The sequence below is a fragment of the Nicotiana tabacum genome, chromosome 3 (genome assembly GCF_000715075.1).
Source record: "Nicotiana tabacum cultivar K326 chromosome 3, ASM71507v2, whole genome shotgun sequence".
Classification (NCBI taxonomy): domain Eukaryota; kingdom Viridiplantae; phylum Streptophyta; class Magnoliopsida; order Solanales; family Solanaceae; genus Nicotiana; species Nicotiana tabacum.
Window position 1 is genome coordinate 183,837,890 of NC_134082.1, and position 16,659 is coordinate 183,854,548.

General features: G+C 36.7%; 1 protein-coding gene across 1 annotated transcript; it reads left to right on the forward strand.

Moving 5' to 3' along the window:
• Window positions 1–14,192: 14,192 nt before the first annotated feature.
• LOC107825788 (E3 ubiquitin-protein ligase RMA1H1-like) lies at window positions 14,193–16,312 on the forward strand. The gene is made up of 2 exons (XM_016652703.2): window positions 14,193–14,319; window positions 15,435–16,312. The coding sequence occupies exon 2, from the start codon at window positions 15,481–15,483 to the stop codon at window positions 16,174–16,176; it is 696 nt and encodes a 231-aa protein (XP_016508189.1). The 5' UTR covers window positions 14,193–14,319; window positions 15,435–15,480; the 3' UTR covers window positions 16,177–16,312.
• The last annotated feature ends 347 nt before the right edge of the window (window positions 16,313–16,659 follow it).

Genomic DNA, 16,659 nt, shown 5'->3' on the forward strand with positions numbered 1-16,659 from the left:
CTCCAACACATGAGAATCCTGAAGATGCTGATCCTGCAGCTGCTGTATTTCTACTTCCATTCGGGCTAGTAAGTCATAGCAGTGTCCACTTTCAGTCTCAAAAGCTTTAGCTTGCTTAACTGCTTTATCCTCAAGGGTGACCACTTTCCTTTTCAGACTACCGATGGTCTTTTCATAATCCTTCTTTAATTGTTGCATGTAATGGGTGCGTTCTTCCGTTCTTTTTACCCACTGTGCCCGGAGTTCCGCTATGGTGCCTTCGGATTTTTTCAGTTCATCCCGGCACTCACCAATTTCCCTTTTCAGCCCCTTTATCAACCGCTCGTCCGACCGACTCCTTTGTTGGTTATTGGCAGCCATCCCCATTTGCTGGACTTGGGCCCTAAGCGCCTCGTTTTCTTGGGTCAACCTATTCTTTTCTCCCTGATCAGCAGCAACTCGCACACTATTCTCAAATTTCAGAGCTCCAATCTGTTGTTTCAGCTTGCTGATTTCGGCCTGATAGCCTTCTTCTTTTGCTAGCCAACCCCATTGTTCTTGTGATGATTTAATGAAATCCTGGATGTGGGGTCTTTTAGCTAGTCTCTGATGCTCAAGTTCTCTTTTTTACCATGCAAGGTAGTCTGGCAACATTCCTCCTTTGGCCCGATCCTGCACACAAGTATCTGCTTGTAAATATTGACATTCATTCCAAATCTCGTGGACTTTTGCTTCGGGAAACTGTCCGTCAGGGCTAATCTCAATTACTTGGGTACTAAGATCTTCCTCCCGTGGCACTGTTTGGCATCTCCCGAGTTGTCTCAGAACCCGACATGGAGCGTAGGGCTGGATGCTCTTAAGTCCCATCAAAAGAAAGTGTGACCTAGCTGCTGACATGTATATGACTTCTTCAACAGGCAACCATCCCAACGTCCACTGTATCTGACTGCCCGTGAGAGTACGAAAGTATGATATCCATGCTGTTACTCCTTCAGGCAGACTAACCCTGTCAATCCTTGTGTAAAACTCTCCTATACATGTCTTGTCATACAAACCATAACTCAAGAGCGGGGAACGGTAGCATAGATGCTCGGTCATCCACATTTGTAGCAACAAGTTACACCCCTCAAAAAGTTGCCTCCGGCTTTGCAGGTAGTGAGAGCTCGGAAAATGTCAGACACGATCATAGGCGCAAGAGTGCTTTCATTTTGAGCAAGCAAGGTACTGACGACCCCGACTACTTTTATATCAATATTCTCGTCTTTCCTTGGGAACACTAGGAGGCCCAAAAAGGTTATCATGAAAGCCACCCGTCTGTGCTCATCCCACTTTCGACGATTATTTTTACTGCATAGCTTGATGTCCGGCTTGTTAAACCCTCCCACGTGGCTGTACTTGTCGTATATGAAGCGCAGAGTGCAGAAACCTTTTGCCAAATTTGGATTATGGACCGTCCTGGGTATCTTCAATGAATCTAAAAACCGATGCACCGTGATGGCTCTTGGAGCAACCAGATATTTTCCTCTTAACGGAACCTCAGCTTTTTCGATGTACCCGGCTATTTCCTCCAGAGTTGGGGTGAGCTCAAAATCTGAGAAGTGGAAGATATTGTGCGCCGGGTCCCAGCAAGTGACCAAAGCTCTTATAATATCACCCCGAGGCTTGATTTCCAATAAACCCGTAAGACCTTTCAGATATTTCTTGACTTCGTCTTGTCCTTCTTTGCCTAAATCGTTCCACCATAGCCGCAACTCAAAAGGGATTTTAGTTATTATTGAGAAAGGTTCGTTTTGCATCGTGCTCATCCTGCACATTTATTAAAGTGATTTAAGCAAAAACAAAACTTTTATTTGACTCGAAACAAAATTAACTATTTCCTTTTCCAAATTTAAAATGAAATACTCGGTTTTCGAACACTGCCTTTCAGCACTCCCAAGAACGAAGATTTTAAGGCTGTGAGAGTCAACCGGTCAAAAATTAAAATTGACCAAAGGTGGCCGTTATGCAAAGTCAGCCTTCCGGCGTCCCTTTCGGGAACATTCGGCTATTTTTGACAAAAACGGCATCACCTAACGTATTTATGACTCTTTTGTTTTTCGTTTTTCAAATTAAAATAAAGACCCGGTATTGCAAACGCGGCCTTTTAACGCCTCGGGGACGACAATTTTAAGGCTGTGTGGGTCAATCAGCAAAAACCTAAAGATGGCCGTTTATGCAAAGTCAGCCTTTCGGCGTTCCTTTCGGGAACATTCGACTATTTTTGACAAAACGGCGTTACCCGACTTATTTATGACGAAAATTAAAATTTTGATATTTTTTTCTCTTTTTTTTTCCTCTTTTTTTTGGCTATTTTTGCAAAGGGGAGGTTGGACCCGATGAGGGTTGCCTACGTATCTCACACCCTGTGAGAATCAAACCGGCGTAGTTTGGGCAAAGAAACTAACTATATTTTGAAAACAAGACCTTCTTTTTTTTTCATTTTCCATGGCAAGACAAACTATTTTTCCTTTCTATTTTTGAAAACAAGACAAAATAACGACTTTTCCTTTTTCATTTTCAACAACCTATTTTACCAAATTAAAGTAAAGACTCTTTTTCTTTTCCTTTTCAACAAATAATTTTCCAAAAATAAAGGACTCTTTTCCTATTTTTCTTTTGCTTTTAGCAAAACAGACTTATTAAAAATAAAGAAATCTTCTTTTTATTTTCTCAAATTTCGGCAGAGTTTCGCCAGTATTTAGTCATCGGTTTTTCTAAAATAATCAATTAATCTCTCTTTTCTCTTTTCCTTTCTTTTCTTCCTCGATTTTCCAGCATTCCCGATATTCAAAAGCCGGTCAACATGCTGGTTCAAAACAATTATATGTACAGAACAAATAGGATGCATCAGGATGGTCTTTTCATTTCAAGTTGCTAGCCCTAGATGGACCCAACTCCTGTGTTGAATCCCCTAAGTCAAATGCAACATGATGCAATTAAACGCTCCTACTAGGGATCCGGCATGAAGTCAAGTTATTCTAGGTTCAAAACCTGGGTATGTGTTCTAAACAGTGCACTCGAGCGGACAACTCGAGTCGAGGAGGGGCAGCGTACCGGGGACCCGCGAGATCGTCCGGCTTTGCAACTTATCCGAGCCTCTTTTATTCCAGGGTATGACACTAACAGAATAGGGAGTCTCAACCAGTAAGCACATCCCCGGAGGTGAAGAGAGAGGGTATCGGCACAGTTTATATACAGTTCAAATGATATCAAAGCGGTAGCATTTAGCACATTTAGTATGAAACATGTAGGAAAATCAGATATAACCAAATACAACAATTTATCTAAGCTCGAATTCTGAACCCTGAACTAGAGAATCTGGGTTCGATCCCCAGCAGAGTCGCCAGAGCTGTCACACCTCCTTTTTTACTTACACCTCGGAAGGGTGTAAATGAGTTTTTCCCAACTAAAGGACAATCAGAACGGGATTTATTATTATTATTCAGAGTCACCACTTGGGAAATTAATGGTGTACCAAGTTACCGGTTGCATCCCGAACCGAGGAAAGATATGACTCTGTTAACAGTCCGCGAACCAGAAATCCGGATAAGGAATTATGTTAACCCGGGAGAAGGTGTTAGGCATTCCCAGGTCCCGTGGTTCTAGCATGGTCGCTCAACTATTGTATTTGATTTTATCTGATTTCAAAATATGTTCTTGCTTATGGGTTTTTTAATTTCGAACCGCTTTTATTATTATTACGAGAATTGCAACGTCGTGAAAACGTGTCTCGAACCACATCACAATCAATGCACCCGTGGTCGTTGACACATTTCGACTCCATTGAGATTTGGATTTGGGTCGCATCGATGCGCACCCGAGTTAAAAAGGTAATTTATTAAAAAACGCCCCTAAAGTGTCTAACGCGTTATTATCTTTAAGGAAAGCCGTGAAATTCGCTAAACGGCCCATTCCGAATTCTAGAAAATTAGGACAATATTTATCGAGGGCCCCGCAATTTATAGCTTTAATTGGCTCGGCTCGGCTCACTTATTATTTAAAAAGGCCAACCTAAAAGCAACTATGATTTTTTTATTTCTTTATATTCTTGTCCATAGTAATAAAAGGAATTCTAGGCTTATAAATTTATTTCATGATTGCTGGTCCAATGAACCAGGCTTGTGAAAACCCAATTCTCGTTAACTATAAATATTGGGCCTGCTTTTGGCCCAAAGTACGTGAACCCTATCAGGCCACACGGAGCCAGCTGGGTGGTCGAATCCCAGCAGGGGCAAACACAAACCAAACGATTTTTAACTCCAAACGATTATTAATCTAAGAAGCTAATCAGTCTACCAAATTAACACTAACAGAGATTCAAACTCAAGTGACTATGCCCAACCTTTTAAACAAAATAAAACTGCAGGATTTCCATAGCCTTTTCCATAACAATTAGCATTCTCAATTATAACTGTCAACTCCAAATATTGATCAACAATCAAAACACCTACATGGACATACATCTGACTGGACTCAACCTAGCAAAACCTGAATCAATTAACGATTCACTAGGTGTCTGTTAACTATTGCAATACCAACTATTTTTGATTTTTTATTTTATTTTAACAGAACTATGATTACACAGAGTCCAGTACCTATTATACTAAAATCAAGTCTAAACGAACACATGCTACATTTCGAAATGGCCCAGGCATACAGTCCATAATTGATTAGAGTGTACAGTTCACTAAGTCACAGGATATGTTTATAACATAATACAATTTAACAGAAGAAGAAAACTGCAGCAGAAACTTCAATTTCAATTCATCATTGGACAGGAGAGTCTACATTGGGACAGTTCAATTGTGTACCTGGATTTCAAAATATCAAAGGAAGAAGGAGCAGTTAGCAACAGCAGAACAAGCAACAACGATTTGGAATTTCAAATAGCAGTTTCAGCCCAGAAATGAATCAGTGATCCAAAGAACTTTTCAAAACCAAAATTGCACCAATACAACCAACAATGAATCCATCAATCCACACATTCGACGATTAACCCCAACCAGCTCAAATAAACCAACACCAGTGCTCAAATAATTCAAAACACTTTCATATTTCAACTATTGAATAGACACGGAAGAGTTCAAGTTGTTTTTGATTTTGAGATGAACTAGAAAGTTGAATTAAAGCTGGAATTCGAAAACAACCTGAAGAAAACAATGAAACAGTGATTTATTTTTGGTTTTTGAATGTTTTGAACTTCAAGTTTAGATTTGAATAATCAGAGAGGAGCTTCCCTGGAAAATTTTTCAGACCCCCAATGAAGGCATTGGGGTTGCCTTTTATAGGCAACAAATATGGTAGAATGCTCTAGATGGCACTCACACAATTTCCCTCTTTTAATTTCAGATTTCCCCTATTAGTCCTTCAACTTCTGCCTTGTTTCTCAAGTTACTCCCCTAAGTTTACTGAAATCTACACTAAAGTCTTAATCTAGAAGGCCCTAGGGTATTCTTTTACCTATACAATACCTATACTACCCTTATCTTGGTTTTGAAATTACTATTCTTAATACAACTACCATTTTCCATGCCTAAACTACCTTTATTCCCTTCCTGAAATTACTACCCAAATAAGCTGAGCTTCAAACCCCTAATTGACTGACTCAAACCCTCTGTTAGCCTTAAACGGACCAATTATAGTTTCCCAAAGAATCCAAATCAGCCTTAATCAGACCAAAACAAATTAAACTAATTAGAACTAGCTAGACGACTAATCAAACTGAAGCCAAACATGAACTAATTATTATTTAACTAAAAGAAAAACAGAAACTAATTCAAGCAAAACTTAACTTAATTAACAAATTATAAATCGAACTAGTATCAGGAATTGGAACATATTCAAACAAACAACTAGACTTAATCAAATCGGGATACAAGATTAGAGCAATATTGACAAAAATTAAAACGTAAATTAACTAGACATTTAAACAAGGAATTCACACATGCAGAAAATCAGAAAAGGAAAAAGAAATTTAAGATGAAAGAAAAATACCAATACGAACCCACTGACCACGAAGAGCTCCGGCCAGTGGTTTTTCCACATCCCCGAAATTTCTGACCCTTAACATCCCTAACCATGTGTTTTCATAAGAAAACACCTGGTTGGGGTTGTTAGGGTCCGAAATCATGGAGATCCTGCCTTAGGTTTTTGGTCAGAAACCCTCGATCTGAGATTCGAGCTTTTCCAGACATATTCGAGATACAAGGCCATGAGGGTTGGGTAGAGGAGGCCCAGGTGAGGTTACGTGGTGTTAATTTGGTGGTGATTGGGTTATTTTGTGTTTTGGCCGGAAACCTTTGATCGAAGATTCGACGAGCTAGGGCTGGATTTGAAGGAAACGGGTGGTAGATTCATGACGAGGAAGAAAATGAGGTTTCGTGGTATTATTTTGGTGGCCGATGGCGTAGGTGGTGTTCGCCGGCGGTGAGATTCCGGCGAAGTACAGAGGGTACGAGGAGGATGAACTGTGTTTTTTAGGGTTTGGGAATTTCGGACAGTTATATAAAAATGGGGAAGGGGGTTCCTGGCCGTCGGATCAGAAGCTTTAATGGCCAGGATTGACTGTCCCCCAAACGACGTCGTTTGGAGGATTATTGAATTGGACCGGGTGGGAAGGTCTTGGACTGGGCCGACTACATTGGGTATTTGGGCCTGAACGAGATGAATTGGCATGGCCCAAATGTGGGCAACCCTTTCTCTATTTCTTTTTATTTTCTTTTCCTTTTCATTTGTTTCTTTTATCTATTTTTGTATATTTTTTCTGATTTTATACAATTTCAACAATTAAAAATAAAGTCCTAATATCTCACTAATTGATTTCTAAAATTATTTTAAAAATTATTTCGGGACGAATTCACAATTAAACCATTAAAATGCAAAAGTGAACTATTTTTGTTATTTTCATATTTTATTCTAAAAACAAATTATTCCCTAATTAATACTAAAAATATGAAATTAAATCCTAAATGCAAATGTATATTTTTTTATTTTTATATGAATTAGAATGCAGATATAAATGCGCCAATTAGCAGAAAATGTCACCAAAATTCTCTAAAATTATAAAATAATAAAGAAATTATTTTGTTTCAATTTCTAGGAATAATTTGCTTTTGGGCAAAAATCACATGCTCACACTCTTTATGATCAATGACGAGAAGTAAATGAAGAACAATCAATGAAATACAATAAATGTAAATAATAAATCTGAGGAAAGACAATAGAGAATGTTTAAGTTAGAGAGCAGAGAATGTTCTTGTATTGAATATCATGTGTGCAAAAAATAACAAGGATCCCCTTTATATAGGAGGGGAAGTTCCAACATGGTACATGTATAATTATTACAAGGAAAAGTAGCTGGTACAACTACTTAAAAGTCTGGTACAAACTTGTACTATTCTTGCAGACGTTATCAGCTTTTATCACGCACCTCAAGAATTTCCCACTTTTCCATAATAACTGTCGGTCTCTGCTACCCGGGGTCTGACATGGGGAACCCTCGGTGTCAAACCTCGATCGGTGCCTCGAGCCTTCTGGGCTACGGAATGTCATATCGATCACAAATTCAGAGCGTCCGATTTCAGCCGTGTACACCTACATTACAACCAATTAAAGTCCTACTTGATCCTAGACTGAATGAGCTCAATTAGTAGAGTAGTACACTACGGGCAAGCATATGGTGCAACTTTTGTGGCATATGAATGTTATTTATGAGAGTGAGTGAATTCTTTCTATCTTGAGTTCCTAAGTGTTCTTACATTTTATTGTATGAAACTACTCTCTTTTGTTGTGTGAGGGCACGTGATTCAGGAAAGGTAATCCCTGACCTCTATGTTAGAGTAAGTGAGTGATTTGTGAATAATGCGTGGTACTTGTAAGTAAAATCTTGAGGTAAAGATGTTACGCTTTTGTGCTTCGTCTATGTTAAGTATTCTTGGTGTGATGAGTTAGGAGAATTACTTAAAAAGGCCGTGTCTATATAAAGTGTAGTTTGATTGCTCGAGGACGACCAATGGTTTAAGTGTGGGATGTTGATGATATGCTATAATTACATATTTTAGTCGATTATTATATTTCAATTCACTGCACTTTAGTTGAGGTTGAGCTTTAATCGCTAGTGTTTTGTACTAATTGTGTATTTTATGCCTTGTAGGAGTGATTCCGAGCTATGTAGATGTTATGGAATGAATTCAAGTGATTTGGAGCTTTGAAGTCTAAGTGAAAGCCCAAGGAATCAAGCCGGGATCGTGTTCGGGGATCAATGGATGATATTTAAGAACAAATGAAGAATCGAGTAGACATATTATGCACTGTCTAATCAAATGCACATAACTTTTCGCTCAGAACTCCATTTGATCTCCACAATATATTGTTGGAAAGCTAATTCAAAGGGCTACAACTTTAATGTTTTACATTTTTTTCCAATTCCTAAAAGAACATGGCAAAAATGCGCGACAAGTGCGAGGCCAAGCACTGGCCGCGGATGTGAGGCAGAAACTGGCCAAAATCCGCGGCCAAATCTGCGGTTGAATCCGCGGCCACAGACGTCCTGACCTGGAAAAATGTCCTTTTTCGCGTAGGAGAAGGTATAATTATTTGGGCTCGACCCTACTTGTTATATATACATGGAAAAACGGTATGTTGAGCACCTTTGACATACTTTTGACATAATTTAGACCTAAGAAGGCTAAGAAGACCGGGGATTCGCCCTAAGGAGGCAAGAACACACTAGGAGCAAGGCGGAAAATTCTTCTATAAGTTTCTCACTTCCTTATTTCTATTTTTATTATTGGTTATGAATTCTAGTATTGTATTTTTGCATACAATTATAAATAGTTAATTTGTTATCTAGGGTTTTAATGGAATCTTTTGGAGGATGAATTCTTGTTATGTTTTTATATAATTGAGCCGTTGGATTTTTCTACTTATTCAACTATATGTTTGTTGCTGTTGATTGAATTACCATCAATTGTCTGTGCCTATTTAGTGTGTACTACTCAAAAGAGAGTATATATTTAGGTAGATATTGAACAACATCACTCCTAACGTATGTGAGAGATCGATACGGAGGGTTTAAAGGCGGGATTAGAGATAAAGAAACCTTGGTGCGATCGTAGTGAGAGATGAATTAAGTGTCAACTAGTGTAGTTTGAGAGAATACATCTAGTAAATTGCGGTAGTTGCTCGAGAGAGAATTACGACAACTAAAGTACTCACGATCGGTAGAGTACTTAGGCGAATCTATAGAAGGCACAACGGGAAGGATTCCGACAATTGGGGAAATCAGAACTCTAGACCTCCTTAGTCTTGTCTTCAATCCTTATCCTTGTTAATTGATAGTTGTACTGTTTTCTAGTATTTGTTAGTTAATTAGATAAAAATAAACATTATAATCTTTATAATTAGGAAATTATTTGGACTTGTGTCTCTTAGCGATATTAAACAGTTATAGTGAAACCTTAGTTCTCTTTGGGATTCGACTCCAGTCTTTTAGACCGGATTATATTTACAACGACCGCTTACCCTTTTTAGGACTAGAGTTGAGCGTGATCACGTATCATGACTATGCCACGGGAACCGTACTCATATTCACGATGATTTATCAATCGGGCCTAAAAGCGTACCTAACGAGTGAGTTGTTCAAATCCTAATTTGAGATTTAATTGTGAATGTTATAAGTTATGGAGTTATTGTGGGGAGTATTATCACTTACCTATTGTTGCAATTGACACGATTATACATAACACAAGTAATCATCGGGCCAACATTAAAGGGGTTTTAAAGTTGACCCAATTCTGTTACCTACACCTTGACATGTTTCTTCCAAAATTTAAAACAACCTCTTCGCCTTCTCAGAATCGACACAACAATGGTACAGAATCCAAACCAATTCCTATTAGCATCACGTTAACAACCAGAATTCCACAATTTGCTTCAGCTAATTCTATAACAACTCAATTGCCTTGGGATTAATATCTCTATAGTACTAATTAAGGCATGAATAATTGAATCCAAAGTATTAACTAGAAATAGCATACATACTTCTCTTAATTAAACATGAGTAAACATTTAGGTGCACTAATGACATTTATGAGCAGAATAATATCATTTTAAAAGCCGTGTATCATTCCACATGTATCCTTCAACCATACATTGTATCTTTACAGTTCAACCACCAAATAAAAGGGAGGAGTCCGAATCCTAAACCTTTAAACCATTCTTAAGCAAATATGCAGAGACTATCAAATCTCGAATAAATTCACTAACAGATCAACACCAACAAACAGATATGAAGTCAAAAACATGATTCCAGGAATGCAACTCAATTTTCAGAACCAAGGAAAAAAACAACATAATCATACAGCTCAGTACATTTAGAAATCTATAACAACACTTACCTTAAACTTACTAAAAAAATTTGTTTGATTTTCATGTATTAATTCTAACAATTAGAGAATAATTAATTCCTAAAATGTAATTAAACCTAAAATGTCATGAAACTAAAATTTGATAATTTTTATGATTTTTCTATGATTTTAAAACACTAAATATGCTCAAAAAATGCAACTAAATGCAAGAAGTGGGTCGTTTGAGATTGTTTTGGCCCACTTCAGAAAACTTGCTTTTTCTTTCTTTTTGTTTTTTAATTAATATTCAAAATGAGCCACCTTTCTTAACAAATCTAACTTAAAAAGTAGCTTTTGCAGAATTAACCTATTATTCTATTTTCTCATAACTAACTAATTTGTTCAAATTTAACAAATACATGTAAAATTACTAAAATCTTTTTAATTTTTATTTTCATGTATTAATTCTAACAATTAGAGAGTTATTAATTCCTAAAATGCAATTAAACCTAAAATGTCATGAAATTAAAATTTGACAATTTTTATGGTTTTTTTTTTATGATTTTAAGATACTAAATATTCTCAAAAAATGCACCTAAATGCAAGCACTAATTAACAAGAAATTCCTAGAAATTTTATAAAATTAAAAACAATTAGGAGAATTTATTTTGTGGATTTTGTGGGAGTATTTTTATTGGGCAAAAATTATGTGCTCACACAAATAATAATGAAAAGTGAATCACTAATTTAATGAAAACTAAGGGACTGAAAAGTGGAAGGACCATAGTAAATCAAAAAGAGCTACTAAAATTCATAAATTTATCTTGTCTCAAATAATAATAAATATATACGGTAAGTTAAATTAAATAAATGGATTTCTAGAAGATATAATACCTTAAGTTAAATAATTGGACTTAATGGAAGATAAAGTAAGGTTGCACAAAGTATTAGAACAACTCATCATTTCAGTCCTTCCTTTAACTTTTTGCTGTTTGCTCGTCTTGGGGTTGATTTTCCTAAGTTAACTTCTTGAAAATTAGGTAGAATAGATCTATAACAATGTTATCAAATTAAAATGGACCATGTGTCCTTCTTAGAACTATTTCTTAATTGAACCCTTTTTATAGATTTTCTAGAAGTAGGACCAGTTTTTCCACTAAGCCCCTTCTATTTTCCAGCCTTTAATGTGGCAGATTTATACTATGGTAAGCAATATTCACTTCCAATCAAGAGGTTGTGAGTTCGAGTCTCCCCAAGGGCAATGTGGGAAGTTCTTAGAGGGAAGGATGTCGGGGGTTTATTTGGAAACAACCTCTTTACTTCAGTGTAGGGATAAGGTCTGCGTACACACTATCCTTCCCAGACCCTACTAAGTGAGATTATATTAGGTTGTTCTTGTTATTGTTCTTGTTGTATTTAGTGTATTGGTAGTATAGGAAATTAATTACATGACCTGCCTTCTAGAATGACAAACAAGATTGAATAAAATTACAATCTAGAAGCAACAACAAGGAAAAATCTAATTGACAAGAACTGTGAGATCAATATTTTGACAAGTCAACTTTTGTTTTCTTCACAGAAATGTCATTGATATCTCTTTGTTTCAAAAAGCTTTCATATAGTCGATTAATTTCAAGATTGTTAGTCGGTAATACTAAAAGGACGATAAGAAACAAAAAAGTTAAATAGCCAATATTACTGATTCCTTAACAATCATTTTCTTTTATTTAATTAGTGCTAATTGTTTTTTTTTCTTATTGGTTACTTGTTATGCAACCCCCTCTTTTGATTCGCTACTAACTAGTACTCCTTTTTATAATTTATATATTAATTGGACTTAGTTCCTTAATGTTTCAAAATTAATATATTTCAATCTCAAAGGAATTGGAACCAATTAATTATATGAGTTGTCTGTATCCATATTTCATTATATTCATATTCAGAGAGTTCATTAGACTATTTTTTATGTTGGCACGCATTTGGACTAAAAGCTTGAAGTATTTTGGTACTCCTACTCCTAAATTTATGTGGCTTACATGAGTTGGAATAAAACTGAAATTCTGCCTAAAGTTCCACTTTAAAAAATGTCATTATTCAAGAGTCTATTCGGACAACGCACAAATGGAATATTACTCCTCTGAAGTGCTGAAAAATTGAGCTGTTCTGCATTTACACCTGAGCTGTTTCCAGTTTTACGTACACAGTTGTTGGTACTAATTGTCACTTCTTTTTTGTACTCCTATTATTTATGGAAAAAGAATATTTCAAGCGAGAGAAACGTCCATCAGTAATTAATTAAATTTTGGTACTCTGAAAATATATTCAGTTGATTAATTAAATGGAGCTGCATTTCCATCCATTTGAGATTTCTTTTAAAGTCGGCCAGCTAAATCAAGGCTCATAAAATAAAGTACCCTAACCATAGGAATCGGATCTGGCCGGTCATCCTTCGTTTGCAGTTGACATTTGGCATTTTATATCAGCTAGGAAAAGTAACAATGCAACAGACTTACTATTTAAGTAAAGATCCCATTACGCCCATGATCGTGAGTACAATAGTTTATAAGTTTACCTAATGAATCTAACACCATTACACCAATACAATTTTAACTAACTATGATAGTGAGCGCTCGAAAAAAAATTTAAGTAATTCAAATAGGTAGGCTTAAGAAGTATTGGGGAGAGGTGATTAGGCAGGATATGCCGATGCTTTAGGTCACTGAGGACATGACCCTTGATAGGAGAGTGTGGGGGTCGAGGATTAAGGTAGAATGTTAGTAGGTAGTCTATAGTTGTTCACCGATAGTCTTAGTAGTATGCATGTCCCTTCATATTCTTAGTTTTTTATTATGTTATGTGGTTTTGTTCGCCTCAGGTATTGTATTCCCTGTTGTTAATATTTGCTACCACTTATCCTTTATCCCTCCCTTTTCTTTTATCTTCCATATTTCTTCCTCCCTTGCTTTTCTCTTCTTCTTCTTGCTCTTCCTGAGCCGAGGGTCTATTGGAAATAGCCTCTCTACCTGTATTAGGTAGGGGTAAGGTCTGCGTACAGACTACCCTCCCCAGACCCCACTTGTTGGGATCAAACTAGGTTTTTTGTTGTTGTTATTTTCCTAGCCTCTTTCTTTGTCCCATTACTAATATTGTTATGGTTGGCTTCATTACTTGAGAATAAATTCACCAAACACTTACAAGTGACCAACTACTTGTGCTCCAATCCATGACAAAAAATACAAAAAGAAACAATATTAATCAAGCACGTGAAATTGTACTACTACTTTGTATTGATGGTATAGAAAATGTTTATAAAATACAATTGTGTCATTTATACTTTAATTACGCATATTCCTCTTTATGATAACCATTAATTAGTAACTTGATAAAAATAATAACTAATCTGCTATCACAAATTAAATTTAGGGCGTAATTTGTTTTAGACAACCTAGAAACTTGTATTGGATAGCTAGGTGGCTAGGTTACCACTACCAAGATTTATATCTCACCAGTACTATTGAAAATTTTAACTGTAATTCAATTATCACGGTTCTCCTTTTCTCTCTCATTTATTCTTCCCTTTGTAATAATACAAGATCTCTTTTTAAGAAGAAAAAAAGAGCTAGATTGGCTTGATGTATCAAGTAAGAAAAAACAAATAATTAGGCAGCAAATTGAAGATTCCATTAAATGTAGAAATAAATAGTACTACTTACTATGAGAGAGAGAGAGACCATACAAAATCAGCCACGTCGGCATGGGTTAGAAAGGAGAAAGTCGTCCGTTCCAAATTTGTTGTTATAAAAAGTGCTCCACCATTTCCATTTTCCTCCCTCTCAGCTCAACCACTTGCTCCTGTTTACCTCTACAATTTTCTTCTGTTTCTTTATCTGGTATTCTCCCTTGAAGCTTGAAAGTCTGAACTGCTAATTGTTTTTTCAACCCTTTTGCTTTATTGGTAAGAACACAATCTCTTTATCTTCCTTCATTTATCTCGACAATTGAACTTATTTTCCCTTGTTTTGTATTTTGGTTGAAATTATAGGGATTAGTGGTGTGTAAAGGTAGATCGTTGATGGATATTTCTAGATGACTTTTTTCTTGTGTTTGATCATATCATGCTAAGTTGAACTGGAAATGACCTTTGTTGGTGTTAAAGTCTTTACCTTTACCTACCATAATTAAGCAAATAATTTTGAGGATTTTCTTGACATTATGTGTATGATATAGAAGAGGGTTTCCTCAATTATACTTTGGAATTAATGCTGTAATCTGCTAATGGAGCCTATGCTGCTGATCATGTTTGATAGTTTGTTCCACCATCTGGATTGGGGTAAATGGGAAAGTGGAAATTAGGAGGGTAAATGGGAAAGTGGAAACTAGGAGGGTTTAAGATTAAGGGGGTATGTTTGGATTGAAATGCAATTTTTACTGTGCAAAAGGAGAGATTCAAGATTGAGATATTTCGTCAAACTGAGCCAATTAGTAGTTGTTTTATGAGATAATGAGATTAGAGTCAGTCTAGTATGTCTGTTTTGGGAAATGAAAGTAACAAGCTAACTGAAATTCTTGTTTGAGACATCAAAGTGCATATCATTTTACTGATCCATCTCCCTTGGTGGCTATGGATTGCACAGGAAGCTTCACTAATCTTTTAGAAATTGTGTCTTTTATTCACACGCATCGTCTTTTTGTTCTCGTCTGTTGTGGGGGGGGGGGGTTGGATGGGGGGCTAGCTTCCCTCTCAACCTTTCCTTCCTAGTGCAGTAATCTGTCTGCTATCGCTCTGCAATTTTATATTGGAGATTAAAGAATCTTAGTAGCACCTAAGTCACATGTTAACATGTGTTTTTCCTTCATATAGCCAAAGAATTTTAATTTCTTGTAATTCTTTGGTAGATTGCTTAAATGTCCACTATAATGATTCCAATTACTAGGATAAGTCAATATGATTGACATTGAATAATTAGGATTTTTCAAGTCCTAATACATTGGCTAATTGATGGTGCTGTAATTTGTTCACTCTGCTTCTTCTTTTTCTTCCCATGTGCTAACTATTGATTGTTCTTTCAGATTTTTAGGATCCTTAGCTTGAACAACTTATCAGGAAACAAATCCTATGGCCTTCGAGCAGTATTATGCAAACGAGTGGAAATCGATCCCTGCTCCAGCATCAGACTCAGATAAGACTTCTGCCTGCTTTGATTGCAACATCTGCCTGGACTTTGCACGGGATCCGGTTGTTACACTTTGTGGCCATCTCTATTGTTGGCCCTGCATTTATAAGTGGTTTCACTTTCAGAGCGACTCTCTGTCTTCAGATGAACGCCCTCAATGCCCAGTTTGCAAGGCTGAAATCTCCCAAAAAGATTTAGTCCCTCTTTACGGGCGTGGGGAGACACTGCCTGAATCTGAGCCCGAAAACAAGCTCACCCTAAAAGTACCTCCCAGGCCAGCTGCTGTTGGTCCATTATCCTTGTCAAATTCTGTTAATCCTTCTCAGCAACTGCCACATCCTAATGCTTATAATCCGTATACGAGTTACCTCAACAGTTCATCATCGCCTTCTTCCTTCAACTTTGGAAGCAATACATCAGTTGGAGTCTATCATCCAGTTGTTGGAATGTTTGGAGAGATGGTCTATGCTAGGATGTTCGGGAACTCAGAGAGTTTATATACATATCCTAACTCATATCATCTAGTTGGAAATAGCAGCTCAAGATTGAGAAGACAGGAAATGCAGGCTGACAAGTCTCTCAATAGAATTTCCCTTTTCCTCTTATGCTGTTTTCTTCTTTGCCTCTTGTTATTCTAGTTTCATTGAGGCGCTCTCCCCCCACCCCCGCGCGCCGCCCTTCGTCTTGTACACATTGTACATAACTGATGTTGATGAGCATCAAGTCATTAAAAATCATATATTTGAGATGATAATACGCAAAATTTTGACAAAAGTTTAGTGAGTTTAAACTGGTACAATGAAGGCATTTTGTGCTATTATTTTCCCTTTTACTCTTGCATAATTTTCCACTTTCCTACTATGCATGGGGCATGAATTCTCTTTTGCTGAAGAGACAGAGTTGTCCACCAAGTGGAATTTGCCAAAAGAGCTCATGAAAGGGCTAGTTTATGTTATATAGTATTCAACTTTTATCCATCGATAAGATCACCTAAAAGATAACCGGCCATAGTTGCCCATATTAATGAGATTGCATAGGAATAAGGCAGGTAGCCTACTATTAACATGTTAAAATATGTTAAAATATACCGATAGTGTAAAGAAGCTTTAGACTATAAGCTT